Source organism: Topomyia yanbarensis, chromosome 3 (genome assembly GCF_030247195.1).
Source record: "Topomyia yanbarensis strain Yona2022 chromosome 3, ASM3024719v1, whole genome shotgun sequence".
NCBI lineage: Eukaryota > Metazoa > Arthropoda > Insecta > Diptera > Culicidae > Topomyia > Topomyia yanbarensis.
The window spans coordinates 421,241,598-421,259,102 of NC_080672.1; the positions used below are offsets into that span (position 1 = coordinate 421,241,598).

At 40.4% G+C, this 17,505-nt stretch overlaps 1 protein-coding gene across 1 annotated transcript in view; it reads right to left on the bottom strand.

The window, feature by feature from the left end:
• Nucleotides 1-16,639: 16,639 nt before the first annotated feature.
• The window catches only part of LOC131690066 (formin-J), a 38,206-nt gene continuing 37,340 nt past the window's right edge, over nt 16,640-17,505 (bottom strand). Inside the window, exon 6 of the mRNA XM_058975547.1 lies at nt 16,640-17,497. Within this exon, the coding sequence (XP_058831530.1) occupies nt 17,035-17,497 (463 nt within the window). The 3' untranslated portion in view covers nt 16,640-17,034. The remainder of the gene's footprint in view (nt 17,498-17,505) is intronic.

Here is a 17,505-nt window from a genome sequence, read left to right on the forward strand (position 1 = left end):
GCTGTTCTTCAGTTAGGATTTGAAAGAATGCCTATAAGCGGATGGATCTTTTGGTTCTTCACCACAATTATCATCTCAGCTAAACACTATTATAGGTAGGTGCTTTTTGAAACATCGTTCTGTTCGGATCGGTATGAGAGTTAGAAGAATGGCATAGAATGAGACAAGAGAGTATGAGTGATTAGTTCACTGCACAATTGTTGGTATAAGATCGCAGGCGGCACCAGCCGGATAATAAACCGGGCAGACTAGAGTGACAAGAAAAAAGACCCCCATTGGCCCACCCCTGAGTCGATGCCTAGTTCGATCAGAAATATTTGCGCCAAATTTGAAGCAAATAGGACAAGTTTGGCTACCGAACCAGCATGCTTAAAGCTTGTATGGGATTTTTCGATAATTTGCTTGAAAAAAACTCACTAGTTCGCACTTTCTCTGCTAGGTGGCACTTTATGCATTAGATTATTGCATATTAACTATATATTAAGATTACTTAATATTGTACAACTTTGTCGAATATTGCAAGTTAATCCGTTTTTTTTAGAAGATTAGAAGTTATTAAACTTTTAACGAAGTGAAGGCTGAGCCAGTTTGCATGGGGCCTGGCAGCGTATGGTTGTGTATCAGTACTCGATTCTCACAAACTATACATTTTTGTGAAAAATGGTTAGATTTAGCTCAATAGTATGTTTAGTAGAATATTAATGAATAACACGATGCATGCTTTGTTTACAAAATTTTAGTTAGATATGTTACCGCAACTAACTTTTCAACGGTGAGAAATAGAAATTAGGTGTCTTCTACAAAGTTGTAGAATTGGCATTTTGCAGTAATTTTTCTAAACATGTCAATACTCTATATATATTTGAAAAGTTAGTGTTGGCGCCATCTACGCGGTAACATGTGGAACTAAAATGTTCTAGCTAAAGTATGACATACTACTGAGCTACTACCTACTCATTATTTCACAAAAATGTATAATACGTGGGAATTGAGTATTGATACACAACCATGCGCTGCTAGGCCCCATGCAAAACTGACTCAGACATCACTTCGTTAAAAGTTTAATAACTTCTTCTAACAAAACCGGATTGACTGGCAGTCTTCGACAAAGTTGTGGATAATTAAATTATCTTTCCATCGAATTCTGGAAGGTGGTGTTCCATAACTCGCCGAGATGCGAGCTGCATTGGCGATGGCTCTTGAATGTTCCGATTCAAATAGGAATGGGTGGTTTTGCTCTTCTAATGTTTGCTCCACGTTAATCCGCCCTGAGTCTGGAAATGGAGCAGGTGATTATTCCAGTGTTGACCCTGATCTGACGCTTTCTGAAGGCCTTTGTAACTAGGTTGCTTTCGCTGGAGATCCAGAAGATACTTGAGACTGTAGAATCGGTCAAGATACAGTAATGATTGGCTTAGTTAATCCTCCGGTATATCGGTGTGGGAGGAGTGTAGGTTGAATTGTTTGCGAGACCTCCACCTTGTTCGCACCGTTCGTTCTCAAGCTGCCCATGTCCGTCATTTCCCATCCATTGACTGACTTTTTCTACACTCGTTGGTGTAACCGTTTGTATCAAAGTCTTCTGTTTATTTTGAATGTGTTCTAATTAGGATTTGTACTGTCACGATTCTAGAATATATGGCGTTGATTGTTAGTAGGGTTAACAATAATCAAATGTTCATTTTAAATGTTAGAACTAGGATTAATAAGATTCAAAGGACCAGATAATATTGTTAACACATTCAAAACAACACAGTGGGTGGTAAAATAAACGAACGCCGAGCAGTATAACAGCTTACGAAAGGGGAAGGAAAGCTGTTATACGGCAGACGAAAAATGGTAGCGCGACGCACCCGAAATTCGCGCTAAGAATGTTGAAAAACGCCATTTTTTACGACAGTTAAGCCTCGAAAGGTTTTTCTGAAACCCCCTAGAAGTAATCTGGCGTTCGTGTGTTTAACATCTTAAAAGTCAAGTAAGATTTACAACAGAGTTAAACATCCGTGAGGTGTGATTTGATCCGGTTATTCAGGTTATAGCCTTTAAATTAAACTATACTACGGCTGGGACGTTGGAAGCTAGAGCTAATTGTCTCTCTGAACACCCTCGCCCACTAGACGAAACTTTGTAGACGTAGACAATGGGTAATCGCCGCTTTCGAATGTTCGATGATGGTTATCGACGTTTTTCGGCGAAATAAAAACACCAACCAAACCATTTAAAACGGCATACGACTCTATTATCCAAAAATTGAGATCCAAAAGTGACAGTAGAAATTAAAAACAGAGATAGTGCTAGTGTAACGAGGATTGAAGATTGTAAGTTAGATTTTAAGTTGTGAAGAATTACTATTGACAAATATATGTTTTAGTGTCCGCATAAGATGAGTGAAAGCCAGGAGTAGCTCGAAACGTCCGGACGATCTGGCAATACGTTGGTGTTTTTATTTCGCCGAAAAACGTCGATAACCATCATCGAAAATTCGAAAGCGGCGATTACCCATTGTCTACAAATACAATAATCGACCAAAAATTGCAAAATGGTCCTAGCAGGACAGATTAGCAGTAAATACTCAGGAACCGTTTATGAGTCACAACGGTCCTTTTTGAAACTAGAGATGAAATTGGCTAAGCTGAAAAACAGAAAATTGTTTCTGCTAAACTGCCGGAGACTTAAGCTCATTCCACTGTTCCTAAATTTCTCCATACATGTGAACGTGGAAAACGAACAGTCAGATGTTGAAATGAACAAAACCGTGAACAGTTTCAAACAAAAAATGCTCTCTGTTTTGATTTCGGACACGATACGGAGTATCGTCAAAACACAAGCAGCAACGAAATATAAACGAGAGTTTTTGGAGAGAGTAACCGAAGAGGAAGATTTCAGGGTGCTGATAGGTAAAGCATCCCGAAAACAAATGCGTGTTTTTGAGAGGTGTAAAAACCGACAATCAAGAAAAATGGAAATCCTTAAGTCCGGCAAAATCAGCCACAGCGGAAATGAAAACTGGATACGTAACTACACCGGAGAAACCTTACCCGATTTCGTTAACCGATCGCTGCAATTGGGAGGTGGTTTCAATAACCCGAATCCTCACGAAGTGCCATACGTTCGCATTCTATCGGAAATCGAAAGTGCGATTCAATATGTACCCATGGCCGCAGGCCCGTAGCCAGGAGTTTATTTCGGGAGGGGCTTAAAAAATTATTGTATAAAGCTTTTTTTTATTCCGATTATAGTGGTTTTAACCTTATGGTTATTCGCCTTTTTTGGGTTAGAAAATTTCTTTATAAAAATTTCTAACCCTATATGTGCGGGATTGATGAACAAACCGTGATGAGCTGCGTACAAGGCAATCGATTTACCCACTACGCTTTACCCGCACCTGCATAAAGCTTTTAGTTCTGATTACTTCATATTGTCACTAGAAACTAAACGGAATTTTGAAAAGTTCTTAATGAAAACAAAGCCAAATCTAAGACAATCCATGTTCTTTGTCACAAGAAAGGCTATAATACATCAACCAATTATTAATGTTTAATTTGATTTTTATTATTTATTTTTATTTACAAGTTACAATTTACTCTCGTTGCAACAATGGATATTCTAGAGTTCTCAGTATTTATGCGCTAACCGAATATGACAATCCTTGACGGTGCTAGAAAACGCAAGGTGTTCTAAGCTACACGTTTAAAAGGTGTAGAAGACGCTAAATCGAAATGAGTAGAAAAATATCCATAAAATGTTCGATCGAAGAGAATGTCGAAATTTGCATAAAATCTTCTGATTTAGCAAACGAATTGTAGATGGTTCAACTTCTATTTTCTTGATCTGGCGTCCTGTAACTATTACCGGTTCTAATGCATCATGCTAACATAATTTTTTGGCATACCCCAGTTAGGAAGGAGGATCTTTGGTGATCAATAGGACCAAAATATATGGGTCATTCCACGTCTGATTTACAATCAAAATTTGGATTCCTTCCAATTTTTTTTCCTTGCATTCATAAGCTAAAAATAATTGACACGTATTTTTTATTTTGGCTGAATATGATTTTTTTTTCAAGTTATTAGTTTTTGAAGTTTATAACATTGATCATTTTTCAATCACATATAACTCGGAAACGATTCGATATATGGAAAAAAATATTAAATAAAAAAGTTGTGTACTCAATTAGCTTACTGAAAAAAATTGCAAAAAAAATTTCTTTTTGTTATATAACTTATGAAATTTGCAATTGTTTGAAACAAATTGAATTTTTTAAAGTTGGACCAATTTTTTTACTTATTATTTTCTTTAAATATTAAGAATCATGTTAAAATAATTGTGTAAAAATTTGGGAGTGGATATCAAAATACTTTGCGAGATATTACAATTATAAACTTAAAACAAGGCAATTTTACACCAAACACCTAGTGATAGGCCTATTGTAATTGAAATATCTCGTAAAATACTTCGAATTTCTTTCTGAAATTTGTACACAATCTTCTCGATATAATCATAAATTATTTGAAAAAGGTAAAAAGATTTTTTTCCTCTACCTTGCAAAAAAATTATTTGTTACTAATATTTGCATAATACATAAATTATTTAACAAAAACAAATATTACAAAAAAATCCGCCGAGATCTTCCGAAAACGCAGCTTTTATTATTTAATGCTTTTTTCCAGAAATCTAATAGTTTCTCAGTTATCAGGGAATGAAAAATGTCCAATTCTATTAAATTTATAAAACTTTAAAAAAAACACTATATTATTAAAAGTCGATATTTGTATGTATATGATTTATGGACTCCCAAACGGCTTAACCAATTGCCGTAAAAATTTATGCATAGTAGGAATTTGTTATGGAGCGTGTTTGTGTGCTATGGGTGGGGATTATCTGCCTACAAGATGGCGCTTCGGAACAAATTGTAGTTTCCTCCTATTTCGTTGAAAGTCGCATCAACGCGCGATGGGTATTAGCTAGTATTTTATAAAGTTCAAAAACTCATAACTTGAAAACAATATCAAATTCAGCCAAAGTAAAAAAAAAATCGTGTCTAAAATTTTCAGCTAAAGAATGCAAAAAAATTGGAGGGAACTAAAATTATAGTTGTAAATCGTGGAATGACTCGCATTCTGCAAATTTAAGACTTTTTTGGGGGTATTCTAATGTTAAAAGCAAATTTTTTTTAAAGTCCCCCGAAATCAAATTTATTTTGATTACATAACTATATTAAGAAGATTATGTGAAAATTTCAGAATGGAACTCGAAGTGTTTTACGAGATATTCCAGTTGTAACAGGCCTTTCACTGGGCGTTTAGTGTAAAATTGCCTTGTTTTATGTTTATAATTGTAATATCTCGCAAAGAATTCCACTGCCAAATTTTTACACAATCTTTTTAACAAGATTTTAATACTTAAAGAAAATAATAAATAAAAAATTTGGTCCAACCTTAAAAAAATTCAATTTGTTTTTAGTAATTTCATAAGTTATATAACAAAAAAAATTGTGATTTTTTTTTTTGGTAAGCTTATTTGAAAACGCAACTTTTTTATTTAATATTTTTTCCATATATCGAGTCGTTTCCGAGTTATCAGTGATTGAAAAATGTTCAATTTTATAGACTTCAAAAGTTCAAAAGCGAATAACTTGAAAAAAAAATATAATATTTAGCCAAACCAAAAAATACGTGTCAATTATTTTTAGCTAAAGAATGTAAGAAAACATTTTGGAAGGAATTGAAATTTTGGTTGTAAAACTAACGTGGAATGACTTATGTATTTCAATGATTTAATCAACTAAAGGTAACTGCCCGAAATTTAATCTATCCAAGAAAATTGTCCACAAATGAAAATCATTTAACACTGTTACTACTATCATCTAATTTACGTAAAATTTTACTAAATGCTTCATTGCTGACAACATAACTAGAAACTAAAAATGTGAACAAGCTCAATAATTTCAGCATCTCTTAATTTCGACACACCGCTGGTTTACCACTTTTTGGCTTGTTTACTTTTTCACGTTTTTCTTGCTTATTGTTCGATTTTCCAGACTAACAGTGTTTCAATACGGCCCGTATTCCCCACATGAAGTGAAATTGAGTGTCAATTGAAATACTATTGCATTAAAATGATGCGAAAATAAAAAAAACTGTCGTCTCGGCTACAACTATGACATCAGCTAATTGAAATGTTTTTGTTTAGCACGCTTGAGTGAGAAGCCTGACGTTTATATTAAGCGTACAGTGCTCTAATCTATTACAGAAAGCCAATTTGCGTATGATTTAACTAACTTTCTTTATTCAGGCCAATATCTAGCATAAAATGAGTTTTGTTAGATGCCATCACTAGCGATAAATGTTAATTTTGGCACAGTTTCTGTACTCAGTTTTCTATGAAACTTCTAAATTTTTATTATATAATTCGTTTATTTCAGTCGGTTCAATGCATTAGCTAAATGAAGCCTTGAGTCTTTAATATATTTCCACGATGTAAACAATGAAAATGATGAAACGCTAATGGTTGTCCAACAGATCTCGTGCGATTGACCTGTTTACTGACTGAGAAATATTTTTCATAACCAACCGCGTCTTGGTGGTCGTTCATATCTATCTTGTACACTTCTATATTATTATCGTGGTAACTGCCATGTTCATGTTCGCGAATATCTGATTTCATTTTTGTTTTGTCCCCTTACGGGCCACCAGTGTCGACTTCCTCAATGATGATGCTGACTGTTAATTTTGAGATACTAGACACAGTTTTTGCCGTCAATATTATATGAACAGCAGCCACAAATTTGGCAATTGTTTGATTTTCAGGTAATCGTATTGGAGACTATGGATGTGCAAAGATGTAACGTGTATAATGATACTATCGCATTGCGTTTTGTACGTGCAGGGTCAGCTAGGACGAAATCCTAATTCCTAGATGTGTCCTTTATAATAAATTCCATTTTTTCCAAATGTGACAGGAATCTTTTAATGGCCACGGTTCAAATAAGTTAAGTTTGTTTATTGGGGCTTTAACATCCTGGTCGTTGACCCGCGGTTCAAGTAAGTGGTATCAGATCTTGTAGCCGAACATTGATTTTCTCATCATCCATATATATGAGAATCAACCACGTGTTACAAGTTACAAAATGACTGGTTTCGCCTGGGCTAATTTGTTGAATAACATAAGTACTAAATGCCTGACAAGGTAGAACTCGTTAAAGGCGAAGTTCGTAAGCATAACCTCTATTTTCACCTTCAGCAAATATTTCCCATCATGAAATTCGGTTATGCAAAAATTCCGAAAGTCAATAGCCTCCACGTTTGGCTGGAGCACCACTTCTTGCTTCTGCGATTCAATCATCCGACGGATCACCCCAGCAAGAATTAAAGTAACAGTTTCTTTTGTTCTTCCGACGAGTCACACAATATGAAAGGAAGTGTGTTATCAGACTCGGCATACTGAGTATATATCGTGACCGATGTCTTCGGTGGCTCGAAATAGCAATCTTCCTCACCAATCTCCCATTGATTTGTTGAAACCAAACAAGATACAATTTTTTTACGAGTTACCGAAAAACATGTTGCTTCTTAAATTTATTTTTGAAAAATTTCGGGGGGGGGGGCTTTAGCCCCCTAGCCCCCCCTCTGGCTACGTGCCTGCATGGCCGATACGATACGTCACGATGTTTCAAATGCAATCGTCAACCACATCAACTACACAAAACAACCGTTTCACGACGAGAACGAATGGTTGAGACAAGATCAGAAAAGAACGAAGAAATTTCTCAATGATAGAGATGATCTATTAGTTACCAAAGCAGATAAGGGTAAAGCAGTGGTAGTAATGAAACGAAATGAATATGAGGGAAAAATGCAAGTACTGGTGACTGATGATGAAACGTACACGTCGGTCAACAGAGATCCAACCAAATCCACGCTTAAGAAAATTAATTCAATCGTGGATCGTTGGTATAGAGATGGTTATATTGAACGGGCTCAGAAGGATAAACTCAAGATATTCAACTGCAACCCTCCACGTGTGTATGGACTTCCTAAAACACACAAGGAAGGAAGACCGCTCAGAATCATAGTTTCGACGGTTGGAACAGCCACATATAAAATAGCAAGGTACCTTTCCGACATACTGAATGGTATAGTAGGGCAAACAGAGCACCACATTGCCAATAGTTTTGAGTTCGTTGAAGATATGCGGAAACAAAAACTCAGATCAGACTCTATTTTGTTCTCTTTAGATGTGGTTTCATTATTCACGAATGTACCAGTGGACTATGCACTAGAATCGGTAAAGTTGCGTTGGGACGAAATAAGTAAGATCACCGATATAGACGAAACGAGTTTTTTTGAAATGCTGCAGATTGTTTGGGAATCGACCTTTTTTCAACATAGAGGGAAATTCTACAAGCAGAAATTTGGTATTCCAATGGGCTCCCCTTTATCCCCAGCAGTAGCCAATATAGTACTGGAACGGATTGAGCAAGCTGCATTAGATGATTTAGGTAAAAGGGGGATCGTGCCGGTGTTCTTCAGACGCTACGTTGACGATTGTCTGGTGTGTGGTGAAGCAGCGCATGTGAATGAACTTGTTTGTGCATTCAATAGCTTTCATCCGAGGCTGCAGTTTACAGTAGAAATGGAGGTGGAAGGAAAACTGAAGTTCTTGGATACGGTTCTACGACGAGAAAAAGACGAAATCACTACGGAGTGGTTTCCGAAGGACCCGAATGGAAGATACCTGGACTTTAAATCGGTTAGCCCTTTCACTCATAAGAAAAATACTATAATAGCATTGGTAGACAGAGCATTGAAATTAAGTCATGTTAAATATAGGCAAAATACTTTAGAAACAGTCAAACCTCTGTTTAAAAATAATAACTATCCTAAACGTTTAATAGAAAATGTGATAAAGGAGAGAACACACAGAATGTACAACAGTTTAGAAAGAGAGAAAGATAATGCAAAGAAAAAGTTCGCGACAATTCCATACGTGGCAGATTTGGGAGAGAAATTGCCGAAATACTTGAGACAATTTGAAATAGATGTTGCATTTAGACCAATAAACAAAGTAAAAGACGAACTGTTTAAAAGAACTAAAGATAACGAAAGACAAAAATACGAATGTAGTGTTTTTTTTTACAATGGAGAAGACCTTTACGTCCTAGCCCAGTACACGTGCTATTAGTAGGGTCCAATCTACCACACGGGGTGCACTGGGGGCGTGTCGGGCTCGAATGGTGACCAGCCATTAATACCGACTAAACTCCATTGGGCTCCGCCATCATTCCTCCCAGGAATGATGGCGGTATTACCCTCTCCCTCTCGGTATTACTTCTGGGGGGATGGCTGTACTAAATGTACTCATTCACTCTCACTCACGCGTTCATACGTCCTGTATGAGGCTTACTTGGGTGCTCTCTCAATCGCACTTTGATTCACTCTCAAACACTCCCACATGAGGCTGACTTTTGTGCTCACCCTTAACATGCTGTGTGAGACTGACTTGGATGCTCACCCTTTCACTCCTCTGCCACGCCATGAGGTATCGATAGCTAAGTCCCAACATACTACGCTACGACCCTCCCGTCTTGGCATGAGGCAGTCCACTTATACGCCTATACACTCACTCTTCTGTCTTGCTTCGGGGTGGCTGGGTTTACCCCTTACGCGGTTGCCATTCGCTGCGCCAAACCTGCCTCGGCATGAACATACCATTCACTACTTTTTTTGCGCTTGGCCTTTTTCGCTCCAGCTAACCAATCACTAGTTAGCCGTGCCCGTCGTCTGTTGCTCAGTTCGCCAGATTACCTGTAGCCTACTGGCAATCTGTATGGTAGCAGCCGAGACTGCGTTCCACTTCTCCACCGATTGACACATCCGCTGAATAAGGGTATCAGGGGTTGTGCCCCAGCCACAGACGTCAAGCATTGCTCTTCTTTCGACGTCGAACCGATGACATACGAACAGTATGTGTTCGGCTGTTTCGTCTACACCTGGGCAGTCCGGGCAGACTGGGACCTCCGCGTGCCCGAACCTGTGGAGGTACTGTGGGAAACAGCCATGGCCTGACAGGAATTGTGTCAGGTGGAAGTGAACTTCCCCATGGGGTCTTCCCACCCAGCTCGATATGCTAGGTATCAGCCGGTGGGTCCAATTTCGAGGAGTTGTCCCACTCACGCTGCCATCTGGCGACCGAAGTCACCCTGGTGCGCTCGCGGGCTCCCCTATTTCCACGTAGCTCAAAGCACTCCTCATCTTCCCGAATGACCAGCCCGACTGGCATCATGCTCGCTATCACGCAGGATGCATCGTGTGATACCGTGCGGTAGGCAGATATCACTCTGAGGCACATCACGCGGTAGGTGCTCTCCAGTTTCTGTAGGTAACTGGTTAACCTCAGTGCTCTTGACCATGACGGGCCGCCGTACCTGAGGATAGATACGGCAACGCCTGCCAGTAACCTACGTCTACTGGCGCACACCTTTGAGCTGTTGGACATCATTCTCGATAGAGCCGCAACAGCGGTCGACGCTCTCTTGCATGTATAGTCGCCATGGCTGCCGAAGGTCAGCTTGTCGTCTATAATGACTCCGAGAGACTTCAGACTTCGCTGTGAAGTGATCGCGACTTCTCCCACATGGATAACTGCATGTTGTGCCGACTTGCGGTTGTTGACGATAACTACCTCCGTCTTATGTTGAGCGAGCTCGGGGCCTCTCGCGCTCATCCATTCCTCCACCGTGCTGATCGCGTGTTCTGCGGTTAGTTCTACCTCAGGAATTGACTCCCCGTAGACCTCCAAGGTTACGTCGTCAGCAAAGCCGTCGATCTTGACTCCAGGAGGGAACTTCAGTCTCAGAACCCCGTCATACATGAGGTTCCATAGCACCGGGCCTAGGATCGAGCCCTGCGGGACTCCGGCGGTAATCGGAACCCTTTTCTGACCGGCATCGGTCTCGTATATCAGTACGCGGTTTTGGAAGTAACTTTCCAAGATCCGGTACAGACCCACCGGTAGGCTAAGCCGGTGTAACGAGAGCATGATGGCATCCCAGCTTGCGCTGTTGAATGCGTTCTTCACGTCGAGTGTCACTAACGCACAGTATCGAATACCTCGCCTTTTTCGTTGGATCGCTATCTCGGCAGTATTTATCACTGAGTTGAGAGCGTCCACTGTGGACTTACCCTTCCGAAAGCCAAACTGGTTGCTTGACAGACCGTCCGTACCTTCCGCGTACAGGGTTAGCCTGTTGAGGATGATCCTCTCAAGCAGTTTGCCAGTCGTGTCTATCAGACAGATTGGTCTGTACGCCGATGGGTCGCCTGGCGGCTTCCCGGGCTTCGTCAACAGCACCAGTTTCTGCCTTTTCCATCTATCAGGGAAACGGCACTCATCAAGGCATCTCTGCATAGCTAGCCTGAACATGTTCGGGTTCACTATGATCGCTGCCTTGAGAGCGTTGTTTGGAACTCCATCCGGCCCTGGAGCTTTGTTCATTGCTAGGGATTTAGCCACTGCGAGTAGTTCTTCATTCGTCACTGGAGCCACCATTTCAGCCGTGCCCGCACTGTCTCGTAGTGCAGGTGGCCAGGGGCTTGTGGCTCGAGACGGGAAGAGTACTTCGATAATCGTCGTCAACCGGTCCGGAGACCGTTCTGGGAGTGAGGAGCCCCCTTTGGTCTTGGCCATCACAATCCTGTAGGCGTCACCCCACGGATTCGCGTTGGCACTCTCACACAGGTTGTCGAAACACGCTCTCTTGCTGCTTTTAATAGCCTTATTGAGGGCCAATTTCGCAGCTCGAAACACTTCACGGCGGTTCTGTCTTGCATCCTCGGTGCGAGCTCTTTGCATCCTACGTCTAGCTCTGAGGCAGGCTGATCGTAGAGCTGCAATCTCGGCACTCCACCAATATACCGGGCATCTGCCGTTTCTTGGCAGTGTTTTTCTCGGCATAGTGGCGTCGCACGGCATAGTGGCGTCGAGCCTAGCGAGCCTTGTATAACGGGTGTTTAATAAAAAATGAGAATGATTTCCATGCCTTTCTATAATTAAAGTAAAGAGCGTAAATTTTTTTCTCGCCAAGAGAATTGCTCTCTGGACTCCCTAGAAATGCGTCGAAACAGCAAGCACTCCGCGAGCGTGTTGTGCGGTTTTACGAAACGCATGGTCATCATGGAAAAAAAGTTTACAGTAGACCACTTTCGAGACGAAAACGTTCCTGTCAGTACATTTTACCGGATCCTGGCGTCCCTGAGCGTGGAGCGGAAGGCCGGTAGCGGCCGTCCGGCGAAGATAATGACGAAGAAGAAGGAAGTTTTTTTATTTCGTTTATTTGACGCGGTCCATAGCGGTAGCTTAACGGAGCCGTAGATCTTTCATGTGTTTACAATATGTAAAAATAAAAATAAGAAAAAGGAAGTGTTGAAAAAGCTGTTTGACAACAAGAACGGAAAGAGTATATCACGAAAATAGCACTGCTCCCATACCTTGATTCACCGAACCCTCAAGATGGACGACATCATCTGTCGGAAGAAGACTCGGTCCCCAAGTACATGGACGAGCAGATAGCGATCGTGAAATCGCAGTGCCGGTGGATGACGAAGAACTACCGCGGGACGTCGTTCGTGCTGGACGACGAAAGTTACTTACCACTCTCGCAGACCCTCACTCCATGAAATGACAGCTACGATTCCAGCGAAATGTCAACCAGACCCCCCGAAGTAAGATATAAGTTTAAGCATAAATATGAAAAAAAAAATTTTGCTGTGCATCGCCATATCGGACATAGGGATTTCAAAGCCGAGCGGTCTGTCCATCAATCAACAACTGTACCAGGAGGAGTGTCTTGAGAAAGTTCTTCTGCCGTTCTTAAAGGAGCATCATGCGGATGGGAATTACGTCTTCTGGCCGTACAAGGCGTCCCATTACGCCAAGAAGACACTGGAGTATCTTGAGCAGAAAAAGACCACCAGGATGCGGAATTGTATATGGAAGATTGACGTCAGTGCCGTCCAGCGCTCTTGTGAGAGCATCGCGACTAAGTTGCATCGAACGGCAGACCAGGGCCCCTTCTCCAGTATTCATCGACGTTTTTCGAAGAATAAACATTACGTTTTTAATAAAAAAAAACAACTCGGTGAATTTTTTTTTGTTTTTTTACCTACATGACTGATTTTTTTTTCATTTTTTATGGAACATCCGTTACTTGCTTTGTCAGACCCACCAAAAACCAGCAATCGTCCTCTGGCCCTGGTCCATCCATCCCCGTTAAGGAAGACTTACCCCTCTCGGCACGGTCAATCCGGTATCGTCCTGGGCCTGTCGATTCACGTCAATGAGGGAAGATGCCAGCAGCCACCATTGATCTTCACCTATGCCGTCAAGAACGCACCAAACCGAGCAGCGAGATACAGCAGCCACCATTGTCACCAGTTCCCGAACCTCATCCAGGCCCGCCGAGCGGGGAGATAAGGGGCAGTGCGGTAGCCAGGATGGGGGTTGGGGCAACCAAACCAAAATTAATCGGATAGAAAAAAATTTATTGATGCTGACTAATTTAATTAAATATTGTACAAAATATTTTTGGAAGAATGATGTCTGATTCCTACATTGATAACCTATTGTTTTAAGCATCATGACGACTTTTGGAAAATTATGGGAAGGGAATCATGTAACTTATCTCTTAGCCGAAATCCCATAGCTGTCAATTTACTTCAATTTAAAAGAAAATAACTGTCTGAATTATCATGAACTCGTGTTTGGAAAGATGCTGCAAAATATGGATTTGAGAAAGAGAAATTTTCGAATAGATTGATTGTCTATGAAACATATAAACTTGCTCACCGAAAACTTGCATACATTTCAACATTTGCTGGAAATATGTTTTGCCTTTTTCAATAGAAAGGTATTGCAATTGCTCTGAAACCGACTTTTTAACGGAGGCCCGGAGGGCCGAGTGACATGTACCATTCGATTCTGTTCGTGCGTCTGAGTGTGCATGTGACCAAAAATTTCACTCATTTTTCTCAGAGATGGCGATAAACTTAGTCTCAAATGAAAGGTACAACGTTCCCATAGGCTGCTATTGAATGGATCCGACTTCCGGTTCCGGAATTACAGGGTGATACGATCACGCAGAAAATAACGATTTTAATAAATTCTGCAATGAATTTATAAAGGTGAAAATTTTTCCGAAATGTAACCACAACTACTTCGATTTGTAGTATTAGGTCACTAACAGCCATTCAAAGTCTCTTTGGCCACCATCATCGGTTGCGGAAGCCCCGGCGGACGTATCTAAATACAGAATAACAGTCACATCGGTTTCTCGGAGATAGTTGACCGATTCAACCAAACTTTGTCTCAAATGAAAGGTGTTGTGCCCCCGTAAATGGCTGTTAAATTTCATCCCGATCCGACTTCCGGTTCCGGAGTTACGGGTTGTGGCGTGCGATCACATAGCAAATTGCGATTCAAACCGATACTCCGATGAAAGCAAAAAAGGTAAATATTTGGCACAAATGTCTCTCAAACTACTTAAATTTGCAGTTCTACGTCACCGACGGCCAACCAAACTTTCGTTGACTACATTGACCATCATAGACGGTTCCGGAAGTGCGCGGGAAAAGCGGCCTACTTTCAAAATTAACGAACTCACATCAGTTTCCCGGAAATGGTTGGGCCGATTTTCACAAACTTAGTCCCAAATGATAGCTATAATGTCCCCATAGACTATATGGTTCCGGAAATATAGACTCAACCGTCCGGTCACATATAAAATTCCCATATAAGCCGGAGCTCAATTTTTTTTTCAAATCGAATTCGTATTTTTGATGCCAAACATTTTTAAAATGCATGAAACGTCGAGATTTTATGTTATCTCGAAATTTTTTTTTATGAAAATCGACTTTTTGGGACTTTGCCGATTTCGCTCCTTTTTTCCATTTCAAATTACCGTGGCTGGTTTTTCTTTTGCAAAATTTTAGAACTCGAATAATAAGGTCTCAGTTAAAGGATTCCCTTCGGGCCCGAGGTAGACCACCCAATGTCCCAGTTCAAGATATGATGGCAAATCGGGATCTCCCCTATATGTTCCTTATTTATACTTTCATAAAAACGATAAATATCCCAATTTAGCCCCTCTCTTTTATTTCTCGTTTTTAGAAGTTTTCTCCTGCCGTGTGGAACCGATCAGCTCCAGCCTGCCACTATGTAACCGCCGTCGCCCTTACCACTACGGAAACTGAACCGAGAGCGACTCGAGGTCCGATGACTTTTGAAGGATTCCCCGCGGGTCCGAAGAATACCATCCGCCAATCCGACCTACTAGACTGAGGCGCTGATTGGTTTCGCTCGTCTCCCGTTTGTCCGAAAGTTGCAAGTTTTGATCTTCTCTCCCGGTCACCATCTACGCCTTCTCTCCCCTGTCCTTGATACAACTGCTTCTACACCGATCCCCGATAAAAAATCAAATTTGTATTCCGTATTCCTAGTTTTAATATAGTTGTAATTTTACCTCTTTGTTAAAACTATTGTCCCCCATCTTGTAAATAGAATTGTATCCCTAGTTTTAAAACACCTGTGAATTTTTTCATAAATATTTGTTCCCCATTTTTGTGTACCAAACTATATTGTTAGTTTTAAGATAACTGTAAATATTTCCTAAAAAACTATTACTATTGAATTCATTGTTTTAAAAAAAAATCATTAAAAAAAATCTTTTGCCCCCTCTCTTGTATATAGAATCTTATTTCTAGTCTTAATATAGCTGTAAAATTTTTCTCTTTTATAAATAAATATTTCAACATTGTTTTAAAATATCCAAAATGTAAAAACAAAAGAATTTGGCCCCGCCAAGCTAACGCATTTGTGCCTATCAAATAAACGAAATGAATAAATAAAAAAAAGTCTCCAATGTATCTCATATCAAGTATCCTATCAAGTATCCAATGTATGGAGAAAGAAGATACAAAAATGGAAGACTTTAAAACACTTCAAACAAGAAAATGATTTTCATTGAGAAAAAACACTTTATTGTAATCTTTTGGGGACCCCGGGCTACGGCCCTCTCGGCCCCGTCCCTAATCCGGCCCTGGGAAGAGACCAACTATTAAACGACTGGTGTAACGTAGTAGGCGCTCGACAAGTTTAGAAATTCATATGTATATCCATTGCAGAACATTGTACTGCCAAGTATCACCTGAAAAAAGGACAGAAGTCATGATGACATTTATCGATTTTGTAACTACGAGCCCAAGAGCTCGGAACATATTCTCAACCATTGTGTAGCATTATTAATTCGAAGGAAGCAATACTTCGGGAGGTATCTTATGATGCCTTGCGAGGTATGGCATATCTGTCCCAAACGGATCCTCAGCTGCACTAATAATGTAGTATCCGATTGGGACGACACATATGGACAAACAAACAACTCGCTTCCAACTACAATGGATTTGGGCAATTTGTAACATGCTGAGCAAACAGAGGCAGCCACAAAAGATAATTTGGATTGTGGTCGAAGTGGCAAAGCACTATCGAACGATATTGATGTACTTCCAGTGAAAGTACGAGTGCACAGTTCACTTCATAATTGTAGGTATGAGATATGTGATATCTTGACACGAATATAGAGTACTCATTTTTAAACAATCGTTCATCCAATTGCAATTTATTTTCTGTTGTGTTTTTAGCAAACAAGTTCTATGTGTTTCATGCAAAAAACAACGAAATTCAACGGTGTATGTATGTGTACGTTAAATAATTGATACTTGATATCTCGATCTGAGCTAATGTTTATCTATTCTATGCCAACATCCGTAAACTCTTTCTCTTTCGTGTGCAATTGAGTAATAGGTGCATTTTAACAATTATAATTTGCTTTCAGCACAAAATAAAGCTTTGCCCTTTGGTATACCACTATTATTACCGTCTATCACAGTTTGTTGGCCAAACCAAATCTAGTATGGTGCTGGATCAAAACCTAAACGACTACCTAAATAAAGCTTCTATCATGGTTTGATTCGGCACTCTCATCTACTGCCCCGTTACTTGTTGGAGTTCGGTAACAACCTGTTCACTGGTCACTTCTAATTCCATTCTGTCGCACTGTGAACTACTCATGTTAGTCGACTCATGACTTTTACTGGCCTCGCTACTACCGTCATTATTCTCGGTCTCGCTACTGCTCTGTCGTGATTCCTGTTGTTTTTGCAACTTGGAACGCTGTTTCTGCAGAACCCGTAGTTCGGTTGGAGTTAACATTCCACGCAGTATCGTATCGTACGATACCGACAGACCCATGTTGGACATTTTCTGAAAGAGCCGATAGCATTCGCGTTCCTTCGGTGTTTGACCATCGCCCAATTCCTGACCGGAAGCGACCACTGCAGTTGGTGGTTTCTGTACTGGTGACGCCAAATTAGAGCTCATTTCCTTGTCTTCATAGTTGCCGTTAGGATGTCCCTTGTCTTCGTCCGATTTGCTGTCATCACTGGAGCTGAAATT